Here is a 26,794-nt window from a genome sequence, read left to right as displayed (position 1 = left end):
GAAAGACTTTTAGAACAAGAGTTGCATGTAAATTGGAGCTTCTCATTACAAATAGTCTTGGGTGTTTGTTAAAAGAGTTCAGGCAGAAATTGTTCCTGGAAACCCTGGTAGAAATGACCATGACTGTGTACTTGTATTTATTCAAAATGATTTTATTTCAGTTTTATATTACTTCATACTGGGCTCAACCAATTTCAGATTTTTCTTGAATTTGTTTGGCAAAATGAATAGATTGGAAGAAATCAAGCCCTTCATTATGATTTGGAAGTAAGCCACACGAAGTTCTTCTCCTTCATTTTTATCTGTTCCGTCCTATTCTCCATGAGGCTGCTTGTCTCAGAGATATGTCTGTCTTTTGTTTTCACATTTTTACTATCTCATTTTGTTTTCTCCTACACAGTGGCTTTTCCAATTATCTACTGCTTTGTAAGAGACCACTGCCAAACTTTAGGGCTTAAAGCAACATTCATCTTATATCTTTCTGGGTTTGTTTCTGGGGGTCAACGTTTCAGGAAGGGCTTGACTGTGAGTGGTTGTATCTCAGGCTGCAGTCCTTGGGGTGGAGCTGCTGGGGAGGGGGTGCTGGGCAGCTGGGAAGGGGTCTGGGCAGCTGGGGAGGGGGTCTAAGCAGCTGGGAAGGGAGTCTGGGCAGCTGGGGGAGGGGGTCTGGGCAGCTGGGGGAGGGGGTCTGGGTAGTTGGGGAGGGGGTCTGGGCAGCTGGGAAGGGGTCTGGGCAGCTGGGGGAGGGGGTCTGGGCAGCTGGGAAGGGGTCTGGGCAGCTGGGGAGGGGGTCTGGGCAGCTGGGGGAGGGGGCGCTGGGGCAGCTGAGGGCTGGCCAAGGCTCTCCCTTCATGTGGTCTCAGGGCTTGTCTGTGTGGACTCTCCTTGTGGACTAGGGGCTTCCTCACAGCATGGCAGCCCTAAGGCAGCGTTACGAATAGGGCAGTTCATGGCTCCAGCGCAAGTGTTCCAGAGAAAGAGGCAGACGCTGCATCCCTTTAAGACCTGGCCTCAGTGTCACACAGCATCTTCCTCTGTGCTCTTTGGACCTCCCAGTCTCTGAAGTGGGCAAAGATTCAAGTGGAGAAAACATGAGGCAACCCAGCCTGCCACGGGAAGAGGGGTAGAGACTTTGAGACATGTCTCAACCCCCTACTGCTTCCTCACACTTCTGAAAAGAGGCTTCTCTCTGCTGGTCTCCCATAGCTTACCTTTTAGGGGCTATACCTTTATCTTTAGGTGATGTGAGGAGCTATAGGACCAAGTGGCAATACAGATATTGTACCTTAAATTGTTCAATGTTAAGGACTAGTGAGCTGAATACATGAAAATAATTGAGGCCATTTGTGGAGCTTCCTTTCCTGGCAAGATTTATTTTTAAGCTTTATCCTTTGTCTGTCATGAACGGTGGTCTGCCAAACAGTCAAGCATAACCATTTTTCCAGTTAACACAACTTAGTTTACCAAACCTTCCCCCTTTTTTCTTTTTCTGTTTTAAATGGCAGAGTGTTGGCCGTACTGTTACAGTGTTGCTTGCTCTACAGGGCTTCTTAGATCGGCCTTGGGAGGGTTCTGGGAAATGAGTGAAGAGAGTTTTGCAGGACTCTGTCAAAATATACTTTTCATATCTCCAACTGTTTTGGCTTCAAAATAAAGCGTTTTGTATATTTATGGAAAGAAAGGGAGGTCTGTTCTGGAATTATTTCTTCCTGTTATAGTAAAGCTAAAAAAAAGATGTTTTAGTTTCTGAAAAAATTTTTCTTTGAAAAATACGTTTTGGAATCCATTCTAGTGTTTGCTTTTTTTTTTTTTCTGCTTTTTACTTAGCAGTGTATTCAAATTGGAACATCTAACATCTTCATCTTTAAAAAGAAAGCTGTAACAAAGTAAAAAAACAAAGTAGCTCCTGAATACCTCTGCTGTTCCTCAAAATAACTCATGTGCTTTTTATGTCTTCAGTGGAACTTTTCTCTATATAGAACTTCCTTTATTCTGATACAGAAGCAGAACTTTTTTAACATAAGAAAAGAATTGTTAAAAAAAAAAACTCCCTTGTGATCCTAACACCCAGGAATTATCTTCTGATCCATTCCAGCATATCTGAGAGCATTGTCTATATTTAATGATTCGTAACGTCTGCTTATTGATGGCAGGGGTCTCAGGATTCCTTGATGAACAAGGCAGTAGCGACATCCAGGGAAAGTATTCAACAAACCGTAGGTTCCATATAAATGTTGGTATCATCACTGTACTTAAATTGTTGCTTAAGGCTGACCGTGGTCCTCAGGGGCTTCTGGGCTAGCTGGGGAAAGAGGCAGGTAAGCCGATCCCTTCTGCTGCCTGATATGGGGGTCAGGGGAGCTGAGCAGGCATGGGACACACATAGGAAGGGCAGCTCAGAGCATCAGAGAAACAACCCGAATGTAGGACCAGGTGGAGGAAAGGAGCTGGGAGTGAGGAAAGGTGCCTGGGAGAGAGCAGCACAGGAAAGGCCTGTTTGTGGAGCTAAAATAGTGCATCCAGTGTGATCATAACAGTTGTCTTTCATTTTTTCTTTCTGTTGAGATACAATTTACATGCAGTGATGTGCACACATCTTAAGGGGATAGTTGGATGAACTTTGACAAATACAGACACGTGTATAAGCCTCACCGCTATCAAGATGCAGAGCATTTCCATCACCCAGAATGTTCCCCTGTGTCCATCCCATTCCGTTCTCCACCAGCTCCCCTCCCCGTCACCCGTTGGCCAGAGGAACCACTGTTCTGAATACTTTTTCACTTAGATTGGCTTTGCCTGTTATATAACGTCATATAAATGCAATCGCACAGCCTGTTTTTCTTGTGTCTGGCTTCTTTCTCTTGGCATTATGTCTGCGAGATTCCCCCATTGTTGCTTTTAGTGGTTTGTTCCTTTTATTTCTGAGCAATATTTCACTCCGTGAATATACCAAACTTTGTTTATCCATCCTCTTGTTAGGGTGTTAGGGTTATTATAATTTCTTCTATCAGTGCCTATTTTATTTTATTCTGTTTTATTCATCTATTTAGATATGATTGAAAATAACGTTGTGTAGGTTTGAGGTACAAAACACGTTGGTTTGATAGGTTTATATATTGCAATATGCTTACTACAGCAGTGTTAGTTAACACCTTTATCACATCACATAATTATCATTTCTTTTTCTGTATTGAAAACAATTCCAACTCTGACGTTTATAATCCAGTATTGTTGACTATAATCCCAATATTGTGCATTAGATCTCCAGAACTTTTTAGTCTACTAGTTGCTACAGTTTTGTCTATTGTAAATAAAGCTGCAGTGAACATTCTATAAAAGTCTTTCTGGACATATGTTTTTATTTCTCAAGGAGTGAAATTGCTTGGCCAAAGGACGTGTGCACATTTAACTTTGTGAGACATTGACACACCAGCCTAGAAAGTGGCTTCAGTAGAAAACCCTTCTGTCCAGTTTCTAGTTGTTTATTGCCAGAGGGCCAGGCAGTACCAATTTCTTCTTCATGGCTGGCATCTAAATCTCTGCAATAATTTTTAAAGGCAGAATAATGTGTCATCATCTGGTTATACAGAGATTTGTTTAACCTGCTCACATTGTTGAACATTTAAGGTGATTGTAATTTTATAAATTACACTGCAACAAACATCTGAATAGTTTTGCGGCTGCAGTGCTGATGATGTTTTAGCACAGATTCCAGGAAATGGGATTTCTGGGTCAAAGAGCTTAAACAGGATCGCGAGAGGCCGCCTCGGGGGCATGAGGCCCTGGCCGCAACGTGGGCTGGGTGCCAGCCCCGCGCGCGGGAGGGGCGCCCCGCAGGAAGCAGGGCATCAGGTTATTCTACATGAGTGGAGAAGGTAGTTGTTGCAAATAGAAGACACACGTTTTTTAAGGATGTCTGAAGATGAAGAAAAAGTGAAATTACACCGTCTTGAAGCAGCTCTTCAGAAATTTACTAAGATAGTAATCCCAACAGACCTGGAGAGGTTAAGAAAGCACCAGCTAAATATTGAGACGTATCAGAGGCGCAGAATCTGGGACAAGTTGCACGAAGAGCATATCAATGCAGGACGTACAGTTCAGCAACTCCACTCCAGTATCCGAGAAATGGAGAAGCTTTGTTTGGAAGTCCAAAGGGATGACCTAGGACTTCTGAAGAGAATGATAGATCCTGTGAAAGAAGAAGCATCAGCACCCCACAGCGGAATTTCTTCAACTCCATCTAGAATCTGTAGAAGAACTTAAGAAACAATTTAATGATGAAGAAACCTTATTACAGCCTTCTTTGACCAGATCCATGACTGTTGGTGGAACATTTCACGCTACTGAAGATGAAGCTGATTCTCAGAGTATGACTCAGATCTATGTGTTGCCTGAAATTGCCCGAGATCAAAATGCTGCAGAATCATGGGAAACCTTAGAAGCAGACTTAATTGAACTTAGCCAACTGGTCACTGATTTCTCTCTCCTAGTGAATTCTCAGCAGGAGAAGATTGACAGCGTTGAAGACCATGTCAACAGTGCTGCTGTGAGTGTTGAAGAGGGAACCAAAAACTTGGGGAAAGCTGCCAAATACAAGCTGGCAGCTCTGCCTGTGGCAGGTGCACTCATCAGAGGAGTGGTGGGGGGCCCGACTGGCCTCCTTGCAGGCTTCAAAGTGGCAGGAATTGCAGCTGCGCTTGGTGGTGGGGTGGTGGGCTTCACAGGTGGAAAACTGTTGCAAAGAAAGAAACAGAAAATGATGGAGAAGCTCACTTCCAGCTGTCCAAATCTTCCCAGCCAAACTGACAAAAAATGCAGTTAAAAACCAAACTTCAGTATTATTGGTGCCAACATGTCTATCCTTTGCTGCTGTTGGACACTCGTCAGCTTTTGGAACATGATTATATCAAAACAGTGGCTATCGATGCTCAAGTGGGATTGAACCGTGATAAGTGGATATATTTTGTTGTTTGCTGGGCTGTCAATGGGGATGTTAGAGACTGAGGAGCCTGGACTGAGGGTGTACGGTGTTTGTCAGGTAAAGTTTAAGGACTGCCAGGGAGCAGACTTTTTACCTGGCAATGTGAAAACCCAACCCATAACTTTGATAAGGACTTGTGATGTGTGAACACGTTGGGTTACGGAAGGACAGTTTTCAGAATAGTTTCTTCCATAACTCTGACATGGAGACTCCAAGGCTAAGCATATTGTGAATATGCTTCTTTATCTCCTAAATATAGATTATTTAGTCATTTTAGCAGAGAAAAGAATGGAAGTTCAGTAGCTTTTTGTATCAAATAGGGAAATCAGGATCTAGCAAGGGGCACAATTGAATTGCATAATGGAGTCCATTTGGTGAACCCTATTGCAATTTGGTCTAACAATAGTTTCAAGTGAAGGAAACAAACAGTGTAAGAAAATGGAAAGAAAGGCCTGACTTCTCTTTCAGATATCTTAATTTGTGACACTGGCTTCTTCTCTGAACTCTTTTTTCTGCCTTTCTGTAAATAAAGAACACAGAGTCTCAAGTGGTAGACTTATAAAGCCAGTCATTAAGCTTGCTCTGTCAGCCTGTCTCTTTTTTTTTGAATTTTTGAATTTTTTTTAATTTATTTTTTTATACAGCTCCAACCAAAAGACACAGGCTCACTGAATGGATACAAAAACAAGACCCATATATATGCTGTCTACAAGAGACCCACTTCAGACCTAGGGACACATACAGACTGAAAGTGGGGGGATGGAAAAAGATATTCCATGCAAATGGAAATCAAAAGAAAGCTGGAGTGGCAATACTCATATCAGATAAAATAGACTTTAAAATAAAGAATGTTACAAGAGACAAGGAAGCACGCTACATAATGATCAAGGGATCAATCCAAGAAGAAGATATAACAATTATAAATATATATGTACCCAACATAGGAGCACCTCAATACATAAGGCAGCTGCTAACAGCTATAAAAGAGGAAATCAACAGTAACACAATAATAGTGGGGGACTTTAATAGCCTGTCTCTTAACACCTCAAATATCTAGTCCCCTCTGCCTTCCCTCCCTTGTAATTTTGAAAAGTTCTTTGACTTATGGGGTGAATTCTACCCATGTGTAATGCAGACTTTTCTCATAATCTGTTTTGTGTTTTTTTGTTTGTTTTTTGTTGTTGTTTTTTTGGGGTTTTTTTGGTATTGGCTGCCATCTCTGTTCATCCTCTATTGTAACCTCTGGGTAAAAAAGAAAGTGAGAGAAAGAGAGGTGTCAATCTCCAAATACTTTCAACGTTGTTAGAGTTTGAGCTAAAAAATAAGCAAGGGGGGAACACCAGATCATTTCTTGGGGCATCTTACAATTTCAGGGGGCTCATGTACTTGCTGTGCAGGGAGTGTTTGACCCTAAGGCTCTTCAGCTGGCAGTTGGAGGAGCTAAGAACTAGCTTTCTACCTCACTTCTGTTACTACCATCCTTTTCCCCAGGCTTTGCTGTCTCCTGTGATTTCTTTCACCTTGCACAGCTGCTGTTTCTCCCCAAGAATGGCACTCATGCTTGCCTTTTCTCACATTCAAGGTTGATGATGGACAAAGCCTGATGCCAAGACTCAGTCCTGGTGGAGGATTTGTGGTGCTAATCTCAACACTTGACATTGACAGCAAGCATGGCTCAGCCCAACCCAATGTCTATCTCAAATAGCAGAAAAGTTTTAAACTTAGGAAAAAAGAATTTAAGATTATGGGCAGACTTATCCTGTACTCTCAACTCATTTGAAATAAGAAGGAACCACCTTTTGCCTTATTCTTTATTCTTTTCTGAGGACAGAGGAAAGGGCACCTACACCACAGAAGGTGTGAACTCTCTGCTCAGGAGCCAAATGGATTCATCAGGTAGTTGAATGGTTTATCACTTCTCTCTTGCTGAGTTTACTCTTAATAACTTTTATTGATTGCTACCTTTTACTTCTATGTCTAATCTAAAGAGACCTTTCTCTTTCATACTTTTTGCTTCTCACCAATGAATTCCAATGAAGCAACACACCATTTCTTATTGTTCTTAAATACTGGAAAACATCAAGTATTGCTACCTGCTGACTCATATCTTTAATATAATACCAAGAAGGAAGTACTCTGAGTGTCAGATTCTGAGCCAGTATTTGATATTGGATACCTGTAAGGTTGGGATAAGTACTTTTTTTTTTTTTTTAATTAATTAATTTATTTATTTTTGGCTGTGTTGGGTCTTAGTTTCTGTGCGAGGGCTTTCTCTAGTTGCGGCGAGCGGGGGCCACTCTTCATCGCGGTGCGCGGGCCTCTCACCGTCGCGGCCTCTCTTGTTGCGGAGCACAGGCTCCAGACGCGCAGGCTCAGTAGTTGTGGCCCACGGGCCCAGCCGCTCCGCGGCATGTGGGATCTTCCCAGACCAGGGCTCGAACCCGTGTCCCCTGCATTGGCAGGCGGATTCTCAACCACTGTGCCACCAGGGAAGCCCGGGATAAGTACTTTTGAACTCCATCTTTTTATATTTTCAGATCCTTGCTGTCCCTTTAACACAGGGCGTTCAAACCATAATGAGGATCAGAATTGCCCAGGGCGCTAATTTGAAACAAGATTCCTAAACTTCAGTCCCATGGGTTCTAATAATAGCCAATCTGGCCTGGTCAGCTAAAATTATAAATTTAAGATACAGTTATATCAAGATTCAGCTGTATCATTGAATTCTGTAATTTCTAGTATGCTACCCTTCAGCCAACCTAAAATTCCTATTCTGCCAACCTAAAATTGGCTAGCTCACCATCTTAACAGCACTAGGGACTCATTCTACTGTCAGGCTGGCTCTACATCAAGACTTGAAGTAGAAAAGAGGTCTGTTATTGACCCTCACATTTTGTTTTGGGAGCTCTCCTTTTTACTGAGCCAATGTGGGACATCACTGTATGTGCTCATATAGGCCTTTGATTTTTACTACTCATCAGGATGGGAATATTACTCTAGCAGTCTTCATGCTTAGGCAAGTTGCAATCCTTTTTAAAAGTTTTATAATTTAAAATTATTTAGAAATTGTATCTAATTTCCCCATAATAGAACCTAATAGCCAACTTTTTGTAGAAATTTCTAGATGTGTTTAATCAACTATAAATGATATACCTATAAACTATAAAGTGTTTAGAAGTATAAATCAGTCAGTGTAACACAGAAACCAATCTTAAAATTGAATTTAATGCCCTACAGTACCAGATTAAATTTATCTTCTCTATGATTCATGTCTTATTTTTACTGCAACAAGTTAGAAGGTAAGGAACACTTTAAGTTCTTAAAATTTACAGAGTCTCATTTGGATAAAGGCAGCACTGCTAAAGCCTTTTTAATATAATAATCTGAGAATTTCTCTGTAGAACAGAGACTTTGAAACTTTTTGGTTGTAATCCACAGTAAAAAATGCATTTATATCAGAACTCAGCATATGCATTATGGAATAATACTTACCATTATGTGCAGTGTACTCTGATGTTTTTTGTTGTTTCAGTTTTTAAAATATGCTAGTTGTAACCTACTAAATTGATTTCATAATCTACCAAAGGGTTTTGACCCTTAGTTTGAAAAAAAAAACCCCACCCTTACAGAGGAACTGATATTTATGGAATATTTTCTGTTTGCCAGGCACTTCACTAGACATTTTACAGGTAAGGAAACTGGGTCTCAGAGAAGCTAAATAATTTGCAGAGGGTTATTCAACTACAAAAGGGTGAAGCCAGGATGTAAACTAGGTCTGTTGAGCTACAAAAACTTCTGTTACTCTCATACTGTGTTGCTTCTGTATATTAAAATTGAGATGGGCTATTCACTCTGCTTCACCCAAACACCCATATATTCTGTAAGGCAGGCTTGCTTTGAAATTACACATGCTGTTCATTTGCACTTTTCTTAAAATCTTGTGTTTCCTCACCAAATGTCCAGCAGCCTCAGTTTTTAATGGTGGCCAGTGCAGAAATACATAGCGCTGAATTTAGTCCTTAGACAATAAAATTAAGAGCGTTTCCATCCCACCCACACATCCTGCAAATTTCCTTGTATTTGTGGGTCACAGCCATCACTTAAGCAGTGCTTTTTATATTGAATTTTAAAATAAACTCTAATATTTTTTAAAACAATCATAACTCATAGAATCCTTTAAAATGGTACCCTTGGGAGGCCATGCACTTACTGTAGTGATGCTAGTATTACTTAGAATATTTTTGAAACATTTCTTTTGGAATTGCCTCTAAAGACATTTTACAAATCACATAAAGAAGCCATCTCAGTGTTTATTAGTCGCAGACTCTGCTCCCTTGTCCTTATGACCTCTCCTCTCTTCCTTCCTCAGTTTTGCTTTTCTTCTGCTGATTTAGCTCTCCCACCCACCTGTGCTGGAGCCAGTAACCTAAGGGGCCCCAGAAAAGGGTGTGCTGGCCAGAGTTCCTGGGGCAAGAACTTTCAGGTTATACTGACGCCGAGTGCTATATAGGGAGAGTTCTGCGAATCCAAAAGCCCTCCTCTGTGGGCTGCCTGCCTGCCTGTAAGTGCCCTAAAGTAATCTGCACAGGAGTAAGGACTGAATACTGGTGTAATCTATCAATCACAAGAAGCTGAGGAAACTTACATATATAGTGTGCAACATTTTTCTCCAGTGAAAGTCACAGAAGCCAAACCAAGCCATTCTTTGTGTTAACTTAAAAACGGAAAGGTCGTTTTCAGGGTCCCCCTTGCCCTTTGTTGCTGCCACATGAAATCTTTGGGAGGAAGGATGAAGAAGAGCGTGGGGAAATGGTTCTCCTGTGAAATGGACATTTTCTTCTCATAATAAAGTATAACATGGCGGTGGCTATTAGGTACTTATGAATGCTAGAAACTCTTTTTAAGTAGTCAGAGGCCTAATAAAAGGTAGGGAAGCTTCCCCACTAGCCTAAATTAATGTGAACAGTTCAGGTTCTGTTTGTGTTTTTATTAGCATTTCGTGTTGTTTCTAACAAGATGTCCTCAACTATTTATATTCATTAATTTGACACCATTTCACAGAGACACTTCTTAGGTATTATAAATAATCAATGGTAAAAGATCCACATATAGTCCATATTACTGCCCTCAAAGAAATTATTTCTTGTGGAAAACAATAATTATTTATTAAGAAAAACGTCTGTGCAATATTAACAAAAGAAATAAATTCATATAAAAACATAAGAGGTGTCAAAGGCAAATGATTTGCCCAAGATTAAAGCTAGTTAGCACAAAAGCTAGAATTATAACCATGGTCTAAGAAAAAGAAATCCTCAGAGTAATTTAACTGAGCTTTTGTTATGCCATATCAGGTTGCCTACTGAAGCTTGTGGTCTTTCAGACCAGCTTTAACATTCCAAATCAGTCAACAGCTACAGTGGAAAGAGAAATGGATGGGGAATCAGGAGATCAGAGTTCTACTTTTGGCTTTGTCTCTTTTAGTAAGCTTTTACTCAGGGGTGGCTGCTTTCTCCCATTCTAGTCAGGGATTCTCCATTCTTTATATCTAGCCTCTTACTGGGTCTTGTTAATTGTTTGAATATTAGTTGCATTCATTTGTTAAATATATTCGTAGCCATCACTCTAGTAAAAGACTTTATTACCTCACATCCGCTACCTCATCTTCCCCAACTTTAGGCCATTCCTCACGTCACTGCCACAAGAACCGTCTTTCATTTTTCTGCTGAAATATTTTCAGCAGATCCTGTTGAATACCTGATAAAGTTCAGCCTTCCATATACTGGCCCCAGCTTTGTCTCTTCAGACTCACTACTCAACCATCTGACAATGCCACTGAAAATCAGACATTGCACGAGAATGATTTTAAGGTTTTTCTATGGTGAAGGTACAAACTGGTAACAAACTATGTTTACATTTTTTTCCAGACTAAAGCAATTTCTGTAATACTACATTTTACAGAACTGGTCAGCTGAGTTTTGTTTAAGCTCTTGAACAAGTCTAAAAGTTGTTTCCTAAGGAGAAGAAATCTTTTGTCCCCTCAGAGGAAATTACATTCAATTTCTTAACCTCCAAAACAACGTCAGTCTTGTCACCTGTGCATTGGATAGCCAAAGCATGAAGATTTTAATTTAGCAGCATAGATACTCCAGACTTGAATGGACCATTGTCCAGCTCCTGTGAGAAACTTGACTAATACATATTTGAGGAAATTACTCAAGAGTACGTACATATTATCCATACATTTCTCAAGTACTTGAGATTGTCTTTTATTAAGGTTAATCACTAAAAAAGATGTTTACCAAGGTTTCATTAATTAACCCCCTAAAGATGTTTTCCATTTTATTGTTAAAACCCTTGGTGTTAGCAAGGGTCAGCACAAAAAAAGGCCCAATGGTGAGAATTTCTACAAATTCTGTAAAGCTTACTGAATTCGCTTATTATGTTGCGGAGTGGTGCTTATATAAGGAAACATGCAATAAATTCACTCAACAACAACAAAAACAAACAAAAAACCCAAAGAGCTTAAACATTTTTGAAACGTAATTTTTATTGTTTTATTTTTTTTCAAAAATATTGTTCAATTTATATACTCACTAACAGTGAATGAAAGAGTGTGTCTCATAACCTCTCAGCAGCATGGAGACTAAAAGGCTCTTTCTTTCTTTGTTCTCTGTTCATTGAATAGCAAGGAATTATTCATTCATTCATTCAGATATAACATATATTCATTTATTTACATTTTGTCACTGTATTGAACATGTATTTGGGAATACTGGGCTGACTTCAGATGCTTAGACAATATTTGTTTGGTCTTGTTTATCACCTTCACATGTGTAAATTATGCCATGATTATTAATCTCTGGTGAGGCAAATGCTTTGTCAAATTCTGGTGACAGTTTTAGATATTTGAATATCAGTGTAAGAGGCAGGACAGAATTTTCAAGTCATAACAAATGAGAAAAATATTGAATGAACTGTAAATATCATCATCTTGAGAGGTGCTAGTTGTCAGCAGAATAACTATGGCACTTAGGGAAAGTGATTACAAATCTGACAGTGTTACCTTACATCTGTATTGTGCATTTTATAAAGTGTTTTTCTATTTGGTATTTCACAGTTAACAATGTGAGAAATCGGAATAACATGTAGATCCATATTCACAGTATTCGTTGTGAATAATGCAGTGGGGTGTAGAGAACACAGCTGGATTTATCATTTTAAGCCTGAATCATGGGAAACATTAAATTTCCTTCTGTAATTCTCTGGACTGTAAGAAATTTCAGATCTGTTCATCACCAATCACTACCTTTTTGGGAGGAGGGTGGGGAGTAATTCTGGAAGTCTGACTCTGCAAGCATTGGCCTTGGGGAGGTGATGAAGCTGCCAAAGTAGTGACAAGGTGGAAACTCTTTAGGGACTGGGCCTGCTTGTGCCAATGCATTCAGATCTGTGCTCCTTTGAAATTTCTGCACAGATACTTGGAGAGCACTGGCTCGCCCTGGCTTGGTGGCCTCCATGCCCCATAAGGTCCGGAAATGAAGCCTGGGAAAACTGTGAGATCAATTTAAAACCTGCAGATAATTAGCTGGGATGCCACAGCTGTCTAAGCCCACATACCTGAGAAGTTTGGTGAAGCCTGAAAACCACTTATTAGCTTCTGTGCAGCCAACTGGAGGGGTTTAAGCTTTCTTAGAGTAACTGATAACTATTATAACATGTGTAAATAGTTCTGTTCCTTTGTTTTGTGTGTCTTTTTAAATTAATAGACTTTATTTTATAGCAACGTTTTAGATTTACAGAAAAATTGAGTTTCCATATACCCCCTCTATAATAGTTTTTTTAATCAAATTTGAGTTATTCTTAATCATCTTTTTAAAAGTAAAATCATAAAGTGACCTATCTAGTGTTGTTTTAATAGTGTCCAATACCTTTTCCCCCCTAATTAGGTGACCGTGAGAATTGTCAGTCTTATAATTTAAAATTTTGTTTTCTCTATTTTATGACATACAATCAGAAGATATTTATCTTTGTTCTTCAGGTGCTAGAAGCACAAGAAAGCCCATGAAATAACTGTTTCTTAGGCCTCCGTTGAGATGCTCACCATTTAGGATCATTTACAATGCCGTACCAGACTCCAGGGCCAGGCCAGCAATAGGGCTGCCCAGGGGTCAGCCGGGCACTTAGTCAACGTCACCAGGAGGAGAGGCCGCCCTCTGAGCTGAGGGTCTTCAGTCACGTCACTCAGGGGTCTCCTTTCACTCTCAAACCCAAACAGTTTGGGCTCCAATTTTGTATTTTGTGACGTGTCATCAGGCCTCACTAGAGCTTAGTAAGAAACTGACAGAAATAGGGTCGTGGGAAAGACAGGGTCTCACGCATCCCCTCTGAGCTGCTAGCTTGCCCTCCAGATGGCTCGGTTGGCTTCTGCAGGGTTAGTCCCTCGTCATGTTCAATTTAGAAATCTCCATCTTCCACAAAAAGTTGAGTCTTTGTATCATTCACTTTTCTCTCCTTATTTTCACATCTTTTTTTTTTCTTGTGGTAAAATATACATAACATAAAATTTACCATTTAAACCATTTCTAGGTGTACAATTCACTGGCATTAAGTGCATTTACATTGTTGTGCAATCATCGCCACCATCCCTCTCTAGAACTTTTTCATCATCTCATACTGAAACTCTGTGCCCATTAAACAGTAACTCTCCGTCCTCCCTCCCCTCCCCAGCCCCAGTTTTCCGCAATTCGAATTTGGGTCTCGATGAATTTGACTATTCTGGGTAACTCATGTAAGTGGAATCATGCAGTATTTGTCCTTTTGTGTCTGGCTTACTTCATTTAGCATAATAACTGCAGCTTTATCTATGTTGTAGCAGGTATCAGACTTTCATTCCTTTTTAAGGCTGAATAATATTCCCTTGTATCCCAGAGTTTGTTTAGCCATTTATCCGTGGCAGACATCTGGTTTGTTTCCATCTTTTGGCTACCGTGAATAATGCTTCAATAGACATCGTTGTCCCGATATCTGTTGTTGAGCCCCTGCTTTCAGTTCTTGTAGGTATATACCCAGAGTGGAGTTGCTGGATCACATGATAATTCTAAGTTTCTTTCTGGAGGAACCACCACCTTGTTTTCCACGCAGCTGCAGCACTTAGCTTCCCACCGCATCTTTCTAAATAAACAAAAGCCTTCCTGTATAAGACCTTTGTTCAGATATTCCGTTTTAAAAAAAAAAGCTTTAAATGTGATGATGTGTCAGCTTGATGCCTGACAAATGATAGATGCTCAGTGAAGTTAGAGGTACCTAAAGAAAGATGAGAATCTTCAAATAGCGTGTAGACCAAGGTTCCATGTACTGAGTGAAATCTTGCAAAAAAACAAAAAATGCTTTCTAATCTCTCTAGGGCTAAAACTATAAACGATTCAGCTAGATTTAGTGAAAGAAACGCATAATTATTGTGTCTAGAGGCTGTAAATGTGTAACTCACAGGTTAATGTTTAATGGAGTTAGTCAAGTGCAGATTTGCACAGCTTTTCTAGACGGTGTCGCCAGTTGGATTTGTGAGGCTTAATGATTAGGGGCCCATTTTACTTTCTGAGGTGCAATTGAACTGTTTTCTCACGATGAGGGATGAAAAGAGGACTGTCAGGCTGTATGCTGCTAACCGTTGCTGGACCTACTGGGCACCATAGGTCAACGTGAGGACCAAGAGAGGAAGTGAAAAGAAGCTTTCAAATGTTTTCAGCCAGACATTCTCTGGGACTGAGGGAAGAAGGGCAAAGTGTGGGCTTTGGGGCCATGTCGGGGAGACCTGTCCCATCTTCCTGAGGTGGAGAGGGGGTCTGGCCAAAGCTGGAAAGCCCTGCTGGGCCTCCGTGTTTTCTTTCTCACTCACACTGGACCTTTCGGCAAACTCTTGAAGACCCACTGGCTTTTTTCTCTACTTTAGTCTTGGTCTTCACTGTGTCAACACCACCAGCTCTCACGATTTCCCAGCACCAGTATCCAGTTCCGGCATCCAATCTTTTCATCCCTGGTGACCTGGTAACTCCCTGGTTTAGGGTCTTCGAATGGTCTAGAAGTTTTAAGGTTTCGCAAAGAGCCCTGCCCTGTCCAGTCCCCTCCCGTCTCGACGCTCAAGCCAACCGGGCCTCCTGCCATGTCCCACGCTCCATGCTCTGGCCCTGCAGGGTCCCACTCGGTGTCCCTCTGACCTCCCTCTCTTTACCTAGACATCTCCTTCTCAGTCTCCACCTCTTTCCAGACAAGCCTTCCCTGACCACCCCTTCTCCAGACTAGGCTGGCCCCCCCCAGATACCCTGGCCGCCTTCCGTCCTTCTCCTGGGGGACTTGGCCCACCTCTGTCTCCCCATCAGGGCATCCAGGCCACCCTGACCGTGTCCCCCACTTCACCGCTGTCTTTGTGGCACCCGCCACGGTCCTGTTCCAAAGCAGATGCTCAATCAGTGTTCACTGAGTGACTCTCCAGTGAAACGGTGTTAGGGGCGTCCTTGGTCCCAGCGTCCTGTGTCCTGGTGGGGGGCGTGTGTCCACTCAGCCTGTGCCACCAGAGGCAGAGTGTCAGGCTGACCTCTGCAGCCACCGTCGAGACCGCCACCTCCAGCTTTGCTTTCTCCTGGAATGTTGCTGACTTCCTTCCATCTCCACGATGGACTCCCGAGCCTCCTTCCACCTTCGGGAGGGGAAGGAAGGAACGGTATTTACTGCCCCCTCTGTTCCAACGTGAACAAACTGCACTGCACTTGGGGGAAAAGCCCAACGTAATTTCAAAGGCTGAGATGTTGTTCCTGGCTGGAAACCGATGGCTCCGGCTGACCGGTGGTCAGGAGTCGGGGGATGGGAAAGTCGCTCTTTGCGTTTCCCAGGTCCTAGAATGGCCGGTAACTGCGTTTCGCAGCGGGTTTATCTCATTCTTGGGGCTCAGCTGTCACCCGGCACCTACAGGTGGGGGAAAGCAGTGAAGATCCCCACAAAGGACATTTGGTGACCTGCCTGACTGTGCTTTTGAGGTCCTTCCAACTCACCTCCCACAAAGGAGGTTCTTCCCAGAACCCTTGGTGAAATTGAACTTTGGGAGCAATTCTACAGGGAGATCCATGGAGACTAGGAACGGAAACCAGCCTCTTACTTTCCAGTTTTGATTCTTAATGTAGTGCAACACGTAGCCTTTGAGATAATCCCCCTAGTCATCCTGAGATGGAACCAGTGGCTCACGGACCATGGGACAGCTTATCGTGGGCTCTTTTTGAAATAACTTTTCTAGTTGATGAGAAACAGAACTCCTTCTGAAGGGGTTTTAAGTACCCCTTTCCCACCTTCAGGTAACTGGTCCTGGTTCCCCTTTACTTCTGTGATGGGCCCCTCTCTCTGCCCTTCCTTCCTTGTTCATCAGCTTTCTCACCCTGGCTTTTCCTCAGTGTCCACTTGAAGAATCTGAGCTTGCTTCCAAAGTGAGCCTTCCTTGACTTCCTGAGACACGAAGCTTAAGAATTTTCAGGAAAAAAACCTGCTTGCTCTAAATTTGCCATTACAAGTAGCCAGTCCCTCCTGCCCTCAGTAAAAGGAAAAAGCAAGAAGAAAAGTAAGGGGGGGAAAGAGACTGGTTTCTGACGTGTTTATCCTGCACTTCTATGGACAGCAGCAAATTTAAAGAGAAACAGACCTATTTTATTCCACACTTCTCATTCATGAAGCTATTTTCTTTTGTCTGTTAATTTTGTATACTTGTCCTAAAACAAGGCAATAATAGTAAAACAGCCACTAAAATCGAATAGAAATGACATTTCAAGATCATTGCCCATAAGAGATTTACCTAAAATGTGTATCCCACGGATCCTACGTGCCAAGTAAACGTCCAAGCCCCAAACTTCTCTTGTTCTGCCGAGTGTTTGTTGCTACTTCACATGATTATCAATTGATTAGTTAGTTCGGTGATCCATACTCTGTAAAACCAGAAGGGAGTCATAGTTGCATCAGTAATTAAACTTCTAGTAAATAGTTACGTCTTTATTCTTGAGTAATAAACATTAGCTCAAATGATCATTTTGAATCTTATTGTCTAATAATGTCCTAAGAAATAACGCTGACAAAGCACAGATTCACCACTTTTATAGGGATAATTGAGCAATATTACTTACCAAATAGACTGAACTCTTTTTTAAAAGTTTAATTTGACTGTTAAAACTAAATCTCTTTTGCCTGTGAGAAGGTCATTCCCATCGGCTAAGAGAAAACAATTCTCCATTCACTGTTTCATTATGGCCTTGGAGGCAGGTAAGTGCTCCTGTGGAGAATTTCCAGCCAGGGGTCCCATGTGGTATCTGGGCCCCTGCAGCTTACGCAGCTGAGCTTTCTGTGGAGAAGAAACACTTTGCTTCCCTGAGCACATCTGAAGCTGGCCCCTGATATTGGAGAATTACGCTCTGTGTATTTTTCTTATCTCTGTGCCTGAGGTGGTTTTAATATATTTAAAGTTGAGGCCCACATGAAAATTCCTGTCTGGATTCCTGTGTAGAAAGCGGTGTTTGGTGTATGTGTGCTTTATTTATGTGGCACTGTTTGTGTGCATTCCAGTGATCATTAACAAAGGCCTCTTGGTAGAAAACCCTGATGAAAGTGGATTTGAAAGTGGCTGTATCAGCTGCAGGTTTGGCAAGACCTCAGTGACTCTGAATTTAGTGAAAGCCCTGCATCATCACTTTGTGTTCAGCCAACCTTATATGGAGAGAAAAGGCACTTTAGTCAACCATGCTAAAAAGCAGCAACAGAAATATCACGGATTTCATTTGGGCAAAGGTTTAAAATTCTATATATTAACAGAGAATTCCTTACTTTTTCTATAGGGGCTGTTAAGACTGGTTTGTCAACACACAATTGGTGAATTAGACTAGCTTGTGTTCATTTGCTTAGGGCCACCGTAGCACATACCGAAACCTGGGGGCTTAAACAACAGAAATTTATTAGCAAACAGTTCTGGAAGCTGGAAGTCCAAGAGCAAGGTGTTGGCAGGGTTGATTCCTTCTGAGACCTTGCCCGTTGGCTTGCAGATGGCCATTTTCTCACTGTATCCTCACAGGGTTGCCCCTATGTCTGGGTCCTAATCTTCTCTTCTTAAAAGGACACCAGTCAGATGAGATTAGGGCTCACCCATATGACCTTATTTGATCTTGATTATCTCTTTAAAGACCCTCTCTCCAGATACAGTCACATTCTGAGGTACTAAGGGTTAGGGCTTCAGCCTGTGAATTTTGGGGAGACATAAGTCAGCCAATAACGTGACTTAAGTGAAAACAAATTGCATTTAGATATTTCATAGCTTCCTCTTCCTCTTTTGCAGATTTATATTTCATAGTCCCTTTCTTGGCTTGTTTCCTGGTCTGCAATTTGGGGACCTAGAGAACCAGTGAGAGACTGTGAGAACAATGCCCAGCTTCATAGCTGAAGGCCTTGATCCCTGGAGGGATGGTCCTGAAGTTTTCCCATTATGGTTGTTCTTCCGCTGGGTTACGTTTTGTTACATGTGACTAAGCTGTCCATCTAAAAGCTGACAAGGGTTTGATAAAAGTACGAGAACATGGTATTGAAATAATTGCTACTGGTTGAGGTCAGTGGTTTGGAAAACCAGATTGGTACCCACCAGCTGCTCAGCTGGGAGTTTCATTTTTTTTTCCTTGCAATCTGTAGAAGTGTGGTTTACATATTAGTACATGTGAGATCCTGGGAAGATTCTGTAACCTTTCTGTGCCTCGGTTTCCTCATCTGTAAAGTAGGGGAAGTAACACTACATATTTCATAAGAAGAACGTAGTTGGAAGGGTCTGAAGACTAGTAATTCTAGTAAAGGACTTAGCGTTGTCCTTGGCCACAGCAAGCGCTACGTAGCATTAGTTTTTGTTCCTTGCACACTCTCCATCCCCTCCACCCCACACATCCTGGGCTGTCACAACAGAAACTGCAGAGTTAACAGAAACAATTGCCATGGTGCCTGTTTAGACATGAACCCAGCGCCCAAGTGAATGTAGGAGTCTTCTTCTGGGGTTACAAAAAGAAAATTCAATGACCTTAGTGTGTGTGTACATTTGGGGGGGTGTATAGTGGATGCTAAGGACTCTGGAGTGAGACCCCTGGTTTCTCATTGGGACCTGCAACTCAGTAGTTTATCTTTTAACCTCTCTAAGCATCAGTTTCCAAATATGTAAAATGGGAACCACAATGACTTGAAACTCATGGGGTTGTTTGGAGTTAAATGGGATGATATACATGAAGTTCTTAGCACACAGGAGGTAAACCTGTTGGTTCTTTCCATTTTCAAATGTGAAACTGGAAAACGGAAGGTAAATGCAGTCATTCCATTTGCCAATGACCTTGATTTCCATCCCTCTCAAATGGGCTGCTTGATCATGCCATCTCACTTGGCACCTGCAATTTGTGAAGTCTATTTTAACATATTCCACAGTGGTCCACATGCTCATAGACTTCTCCTTTTATGGTGAAAATAGTTGCAAGGCAATTGGACAGTGAGGAGTAAAGAAGAGGGTGTCCTCCCTCCAGTTAGCTTGGGCATCAGTATGAAAACCAAATGGAAAGCTGCTTAGGCCGGATTCCATCATGGTGTTCTGGGACAGTGCTGGAACTTTGCAAAGGTGAAACTAACCTCCCCCGAGCTGCATTAAAAAAACCCTGATGTTCTTCAGGACTGGTTCTAGAGGAGACAGTAAGATTAATTGCCAGGTATTTCTGAGAAGTGTTTGGTTTTTCAGTCATATTAAAAAATAGTAGACTTTAAAAATATAAATTATGGAATATATGAATTATAAAATTGGGGAAAAGGGTTTTTTTTTTAAAATAAACTCCCAATAAGAAAAAAATGTAATTATGTTCATAGGAGAATGTTCTGGAGATGTTTATGCTAGGACAAAATGGCCTTTGCATTATTTTAATTTTTAAAAAAGTGGTTTAAATCGATGAAGATGGTTCTAGATTTTTAAACATTGGACATTCAGCTCCAGATACAAGCTTTCATAACAGATACACAGTTCCTGATTTTCCTGATTATTGAAATCTGAGAACATTATTTTGCTTTTAATGTGCTTTAGAAACAGTGATTGTGTTCTAGAGGAAAATTGCACATGAACATGGGTAGTCAACATTTCACACTTACATCATTTATAGACTAAATTTTATTGGGAGACATTTCTTGTAGGTGAACAGAGTTATTATAATGAGATAAAACCGTCCTTTGCAGGGAATAATTCAGTAGATGAATGTGAAATATTGTGGCTTCAGCGGGGTTAATTTTAAGGGGCTCTTGTGTTGCTAGAATTGCTGAGGGCTAAGATGGGGAGAAGCTTAAAACCAAAAATAAAAAAACAAGCCCAGAGGCAATATAGTTGGAATCATCCTGTATGTAGCCTTTTCACATTGGCTTCTTTCATTTAGCAATATGCATTTAAGTTTACTCTATGTCTTTTTGTGGATTAAGAGTTCATTTTTTAAATCACTGAATAATATTCTGTTGTATGGGTGTGTCACACTTCCTTTATCCATTCACCTATGGAAGTTTTCAACTCCTTTGGGTAAATACCAAGGAGTATGATTGCTGGATTGTATGGTAAGACTGTGTTTAATTTTTTAAGAGATCACCAAACTGTCTTCCCAAGTGGCTGTACCATTTTGCATTCCCACCAGCAACGAATGAGAGTTCCTGTTGCTCCACATCTTCACCAACATCTGGTGTTGTCAGTGTTCTGGATTTTAACCATCGTGATAAGTGTGTAACGGGCTGACTTTTTTTCTCATATTCAGATGTGTTGTCTCCAAATCACTATACAAGAAATACATTTAACACGACTACTAATGAAATATAATACAACTATTATCATTCAGAATCCTGATGGAGAAAGACATAGGAAACAAGAAAACAAGCACTTATGTCAATATTAACACTGTTAATAATAACAATAATAATAATAATACAAATTTATTTGTGAGTATTTTTTGAGTTTATTTTGAAGACACATGCCACCAGGAAAACATTTACAAGATACATTTCTGATTAACACTTATGAGCAGTTAGCCTCAAGAGCAGTGAGTGACATTGGCCATCATCAGGTGGCAATACTCTCAAGAGGCACTTTGGTTTTTGAGCACTTGTTGCTGATTTTCGATTGACACTTTTCAATGTCTTTGTTCCAGGTCTTTCAAGTCGCTTATGTCATCATCAAAGCTGCTAATGCCCCTCGGCCTGGAAACTGGATTTTGGAGCGTTCTCTGGATGGCATGGAGTTCAGCCCCTGGCAGTACTATGCAGTTAGTGACACGGAATGTTTGACTCATTACAATATCACTCCAAGACGGGGGCCGCCCACTTACAGGGCAGATGACGAAGTGATCTGCACCTCCTATTACTCCAGGCTGGTGCCGCTTGAGCACGGAGAGGTATGGCGCCCCCTGCCGGCCAGGAGGTCTGTTTTTCATCAGTGTCACCTCCAGTGACAACCTAGCCATCACAGAGCCAACAGGAAACACTCAAAACAGAGCTCTCCTGGTACAGATCACAGAGAGCTTTAACTGTCTAGCTGCTGTAGTTAAGGTGCCATTGACTGGTGTCTACTGATGATTAATGCCACCACTGACACATTTTACTTTATTGATTTCTTCCCTTCAGGGAGATCCCTCAACCTTCACTCTGCTGTGATTTAATAACTCCATCAGATCATTCTCAGAGCATCTTTCTCATGACACCAGGACCGCAAGATTTGTTAAAATATTAAAGAGAGAGCGAACATGCTTCTAAAATATAGAGCTCCCGGTTTTCCTCTGGGAAGTTCTCCCTGTCCCTGGAGGTGTTGAGGGTTGGAGATGGTTCATGAACTATTCCAGCTCCGTGCTCTCCATGCCCGGACTGCACACACATCCTTAAGTCAGAGTGTAATCAAAAACAAGCCATGCCTTGGTAGCATGCCTTGATGAGCTAAAACGACAAAAGCCCTGCAAGTGATTTTCACAGCAGGAACTCTGCAGCAAGCCCTGCCTTGTTTCAAGAGCAGAGATGAGAAAATGGGAGTTACAGAGCTTTCTGGCACTTCCCCCCGCTCTCCCCAGTCTGTTCATGACATTTAGAACCTGTTTCAGAGAAGCCTGTGGATACACGTTAAAACGCCCTCACCTCACTGGGAGAAGTGGTCCTGTTTAAAAGTTTCCCGCAATCTCTGAGACACTGGAACGAATAACTTCAGTAAACTGAACTTGGGTTGTGATCATGCTGTTCACAAGTGTCAATGAATATCAGACAGATTTCTGTAAGAACCCCGTTGTTTGGTTTGATTTTAGACAGTATCTGTAAAGATTATGTCCTGAATGTAAACAATCAGGGCTATTTTTTTGCATGCTTAAAATTGATATTTGTTTATTTTGATGTCTTTATCTCTAGATTCATACATCGCTAATCAATGGCAGACCAAGCTCTGATGATCTTTCACCCAAGTTGTTGGAATTTACTTCTGCACGATACATCCGCCTGCGCTTGCAGCGCATTCGAACCCTCAATGCTGATCTTATGACCCTCAGCCACCGGGACCCTAGAGACCTCGACCCTATTGTCACAAGACGAGTGAGTGTGGCAGGGCTCCTGACCACTGAAAAGTTTATGTTGTTTCAGGGAAATAGACTTTTCCTCCCAAGTTGGCCTTTTTTCTTACTTTTGTTGAAGATCGTTAGTTATGCTTTGTTAAAAATGCCACCTTTAAACGAGGTTATGGTTCTGACGCGGTGCCCTCAGGTCCCCCTGTCCCCACCCATCCCATAACGCCATCATGCAGCCGATGCAGTGGTCATTTCTTCACGTTCTAATCTGGCTCTACATCTGATCAAGCAAGTGAGAATGGCTGGGGTTTTTTTTCCCACTTAAAAGAAAATTTTAAAGTTTGAGATATAAGCTACATCCAGGAAAACGTACATATTTTCAGTGTATAGTAAACGTATAAGGCTTGTGGCGACAAACATTTCCAAATCCCTTGGATAAAGCAGGAGTGGGATTTACTGAGTTACAGGATAGCTATGTGTTTAATTTTTAGGAATTTTCTAAGCCTTATCAAAAGCAGCTGTGTCGTTTTACAGACCAGCAGTGAGTGAGGGCTCTGGGTACACTGCACACTTTCACACACTGGGGCGTCGGTCACTGCCACCTCAGCCGTGCTGATGTGCATGTGGTGGCATCTCCTCGGGGTAATTAATTTGTATTTCCCTGATGACTGATGTTGAGCATGTACTTATTTGTATCTGATGACATTTCTATCCATTTTTAAATTGGGTTATCTGTCTCCTTATTTCTGAGTTATAAAAGATCTCTATATATGCTGGTAGAAGTCCTTTGTCAAATGTGTCTATACTGCAAATCCCTTCTCTCTGCCCTGGCTTGTCTCTTGCTTATCCACTTTCCTAACTATGACTTCTGAGGAGTAGATGGTTTAATTTCGAGAAAGTCCAGTTTATCGTTTTTCTTTTATAGTTAGTGCTTTCTATTCCTCTCTGAAAAATATTTGCTTATCGCAAGTTTACAAAAATATTTTCCGATGCTTTCTTGTAATAGCTTTATAGTTTCAGCTTTCACATCTATTATCCTTTTCTTGTTAATTTTTGTATTTGGTGTGAGGTAGAGGCGAAGGTTCTTTTTTCCCCACGTGTATATACAATTGTTCCAGCACCATGTGTTGAAAATACTTTCCTTTCTCCCTTTAAATTGTTTTGGTGCCCTGTTGAAAATTACTTGACCTTATTATTGTGGGTGCGTTTCTGGACTCTATACTGTCCCAATGATCTATTTGTCTATCCTTATGCCAATAACAGTCTTTCTTGATTACTGCAGTAAATCTTGAAGTCAGGTACCATAATAGTCCAACTCAGTCCTTTTTCAAGATGGGATAGGCTGTTCCAAGTTCATTGTGTTTCCTTATAAGTTTTAGAATCAGTTTGTCAATTAATACCAAAAAGAAAGAAGGAAAGAAAGAAAGGAGAAAGAAAGAAAGACAGGAAGAAAGAAATCCTGCTAAGACTTTCATTGGGATTCCATTGATTCCGTAGATCAATTTAGGAGGAATTTTGGAAGACATTTTGACAATATTGGATCATCTAGCCCATGAATGTGCTATACCTCCCCACTTATCTCTGTCTTCTTAAGGTCCTCTTGGCAATGATCTATTATTTGTTTATTTGTCCATCTTTTGTTCAGTTTATTTTTAAGTATTTCATGTTTTTGAATATTAGTGTTAATAGTTTTCTTTCTAACATTTATTTTCCATTTGTTCATTGCTGGTATACAGAAGTACAATTCATTTTTGTTGATTGAGACATTGCCAAATTCACATATTCTAGTAGTTTTTGATAGATTTTCTATGTACACAATCATGTCATCTACAAATAATGACAGTTTAGTCTTACTGTGCACTCTGTTTGCTTTTGACTTATTTTTTCTTGCATTATTGAACTGCCTGGCACCTCCCGTAGAATGTTGAATAGAAATGGTAAGAGCAGATTTTAAGAGGAAAGCACTTAATCTTTCACTGTTAGCTCTAGGTTTTCCATAGACAAGCCTTCATTAGACTGAAGAAGTTCTCTTCTACTTCTGGTTTGCTGAGTTTTTTTTTAATGATGGTGTTGCCTTCTGTAAAATGCTTTTTGTGCATCTAATGAAATGATCATATGATTTTTCTCCTTTATTCTGTTAGTGTGGTGATTTACATTTATTGATTTTTTTGTGTTATATTAACTCTGCACCCATGGGATAAATCCTACTTGGTCATGAGTTATTCCTTTTTTATATAGGGCTGTATTCAATTTAGGAATATTTTTAGGGTTTTGAGTAACATGGGTTTTGAATATGACTGCCTCGGTTTAAGATGCAGCCAAGTTGAGAAATTCTTTTTAAACTCCTTTGGTTTCTGTTGATGAGCTAATTTGAACATTGTTTACATTAATTGAACATAAATATTTTATTTATATTTACTTGTGCATGAAATATAGTTTAAAATGTATATCTGTGTTTTTGATTATCAGTAACAACTGAGATATTTGTTGGAGTGCCAACGTTTTCTTCTCACTGAAATAGAAGAGGTTTTAATTTTTGCTTGTAACTTTCTTTTTCCTTAGTATTACTATTCAATAAAAGACATTTCTGTTGGAGGAATGTGTATTTGTTATGGCCATGCTAGTAGCTGCCCATGGGATGAAACTATAAAGGTGAGTTGCAGTATTTCACATTTTACTAAAAATTCAAAATAGCAGTTGTAGCTGTAATGTTTGCATTGCACTTTTTTATTCAAGGCATGTGTTGAAAGTTATAAAATCAAGCCACAAAAAAAGATTTTCAGATAATTTAACTGGTTTAATCTTTTTAAACAATTTAATTTTGTGTTGGTTGGAGAATATGTTTCTAATTAAATTCTTTCCATACATATTTTTTTTTGGAGGGGGGGTAAAAAAAAAGTAACGTAAAATTTAACCATTTTAATCGTTTTAAAGTGTGCAATTCAGTGGCCTTTTGAATTTTGAAGCTCTTCTCTATAAGATAGTCAAGTGAAAATCACGTGCAGTTAGAAATTATGTTTATACTTTTTAAAAGAAGGATTCCCCTCCTTCTGACTTCTCCGTCTTTCTTTTTTTGTGGTGCTAAATCAAGGTAAAATAAAGTTTCCCTGTTTTAGCTTAGTATTAAGTGAAGAAGATAGCATCCTCTTTTCTTCTTTTAAAAACTTACATGAAGTTACTTCTTATTTTTTCCCAATCTTCGTAATAATTTAACTCCTGAATAGGATTTTTATTTTTTAAAATTTTTGTTTATTTATTTTTGGCTGCGTTGGGTCTTCGTTGCTGCACATGGGCTTTCTCTAGTTGCGGCGAGCAGGGGCTACTCTTCCTTGCGGTGCGTGGGCTTCTCATTGCGGTGGCTTCTCTTGTTGCGGAGCACAGGCTCTAGGCACACGGGCTTCAGTAGTTGGGGCACATGGGCTCAGTAGTTGTGGCTTGTGGTCTCAGTAGTTGTGGCTCATGGGCTCTAGAGCACAGGCTCAGTAGTTGTGGCGCACGGGCTTAGTTGCTCCGTGGCATGTGGGATCTTCCCGGACCAGGGATCGAACCTGTGTCCCCTGCATTGGCAGGCGGATTCTTAACCACTGCACCACCAGGGAAGCCTAGGATTTTTATTATTGCTGAAAAACAGAGATGAATATCAAGAAAGTTACTAGTAGGAGCTTCCAAACCTTTCAGGTCAATGTGTCTCTTTTGAAAAGTTTTTTTTTGTTAAGCCATATATTAGTTTTAGTTTATGCCTTCTCACTTCTGTTTGTAACCAGGTCATATGTTTATTTTTTTTCTCTAAAAATTAAATGCCGGTTTGCTTGATTGTAAACTCTTGCTGTGTATTTGACTATGATGGGTTCTTCCTAAATAAAATTAAGAAAAACATACAGGTAAATTTTCAGATGCAATTTTATATTCCTTACTGTCTAGAAATTCCAGTGTCAGTGTGAACATAACACCTGTGGTGACAGCTGCAATCAGTGTTGTCCTGGGTACCATCAGCAGCCCTGGAGGCCTGGCACTGTTTCTTCTGGTAACACGTGTGAAGGTAAGGTCACTGAGAATTGCAAGGATGTAAAGTTTTCCCCCTTCATATGCTTCAGTTTATGGTGACTTGACATTTGTAATTAGTAAATAACTGGTTTTCTTAGATATTCAAGTAGTTCACAAAGAGGCAGACTACCTTAATAAAATTTAAAGGAGTGAGACCCGAATGCAT

At 40.7% G+C, this 26,794-nt stretch overlaps 1 protein-coding gene and 1 pseudogene across 1 annotated transcript in view; both read left to right on the top strand.

Moving 5' to 3' along the window:
• The window catches only part of LAMA1 (laminin subunit alpha 1), a 149,897-nt gene that overhangs the window by 31,458 nt on the left and 91,645 nt on the right, over window positions 1-26,794 (top strand). The window contains exons 4-7 of the mRNA XM_057527375.1: window positions 21,196-21,438; window positions 22,433-22,612; window positions 25,147-25,236; window positions 26,506-26,623. Of these exons, the coding sequence (XP_057383358.1) occupies window positions 21,196-21,438; window positions 22,433-22,612; window positions 25,147-25,236; window positions 26,506-26,623 (631 nt within the window). The remainder of the gene's footprint in view (window positions 1-21,195; window positions 21,439-22,432; window positions 22,613-25,146; window positions 25,237-26,505; window positions 26,624-26,794) is intronic.
• LOC103017430 (syntaxin-17-like) lies at window positions 3,913-4,822 on the top strand (annotated as a pseudogene).

The sequence above is a fragment of the Balaenoptera acutorostrata genome, chromosome 13 (genome assembly GCF_949987535.1).
Source record: "Balaenoptera acutorostrata chromosome 13, mBalAcu1.1, whole genome shotgun sequence".
Classification (NCBI taxonomy): domain Eukaryota; kingdom Metazoa; phylum Chordata; class Mammalia; order Artiodactyla; family Balaenopteridae; genus Balaenoptera; species Balaenoptera acutorostrata.
The sequence above is the reverse complement of the archived record's forward strand: the minus strand, read 5'-3'. Positions and strand labels throughout refer to the sequence as shown.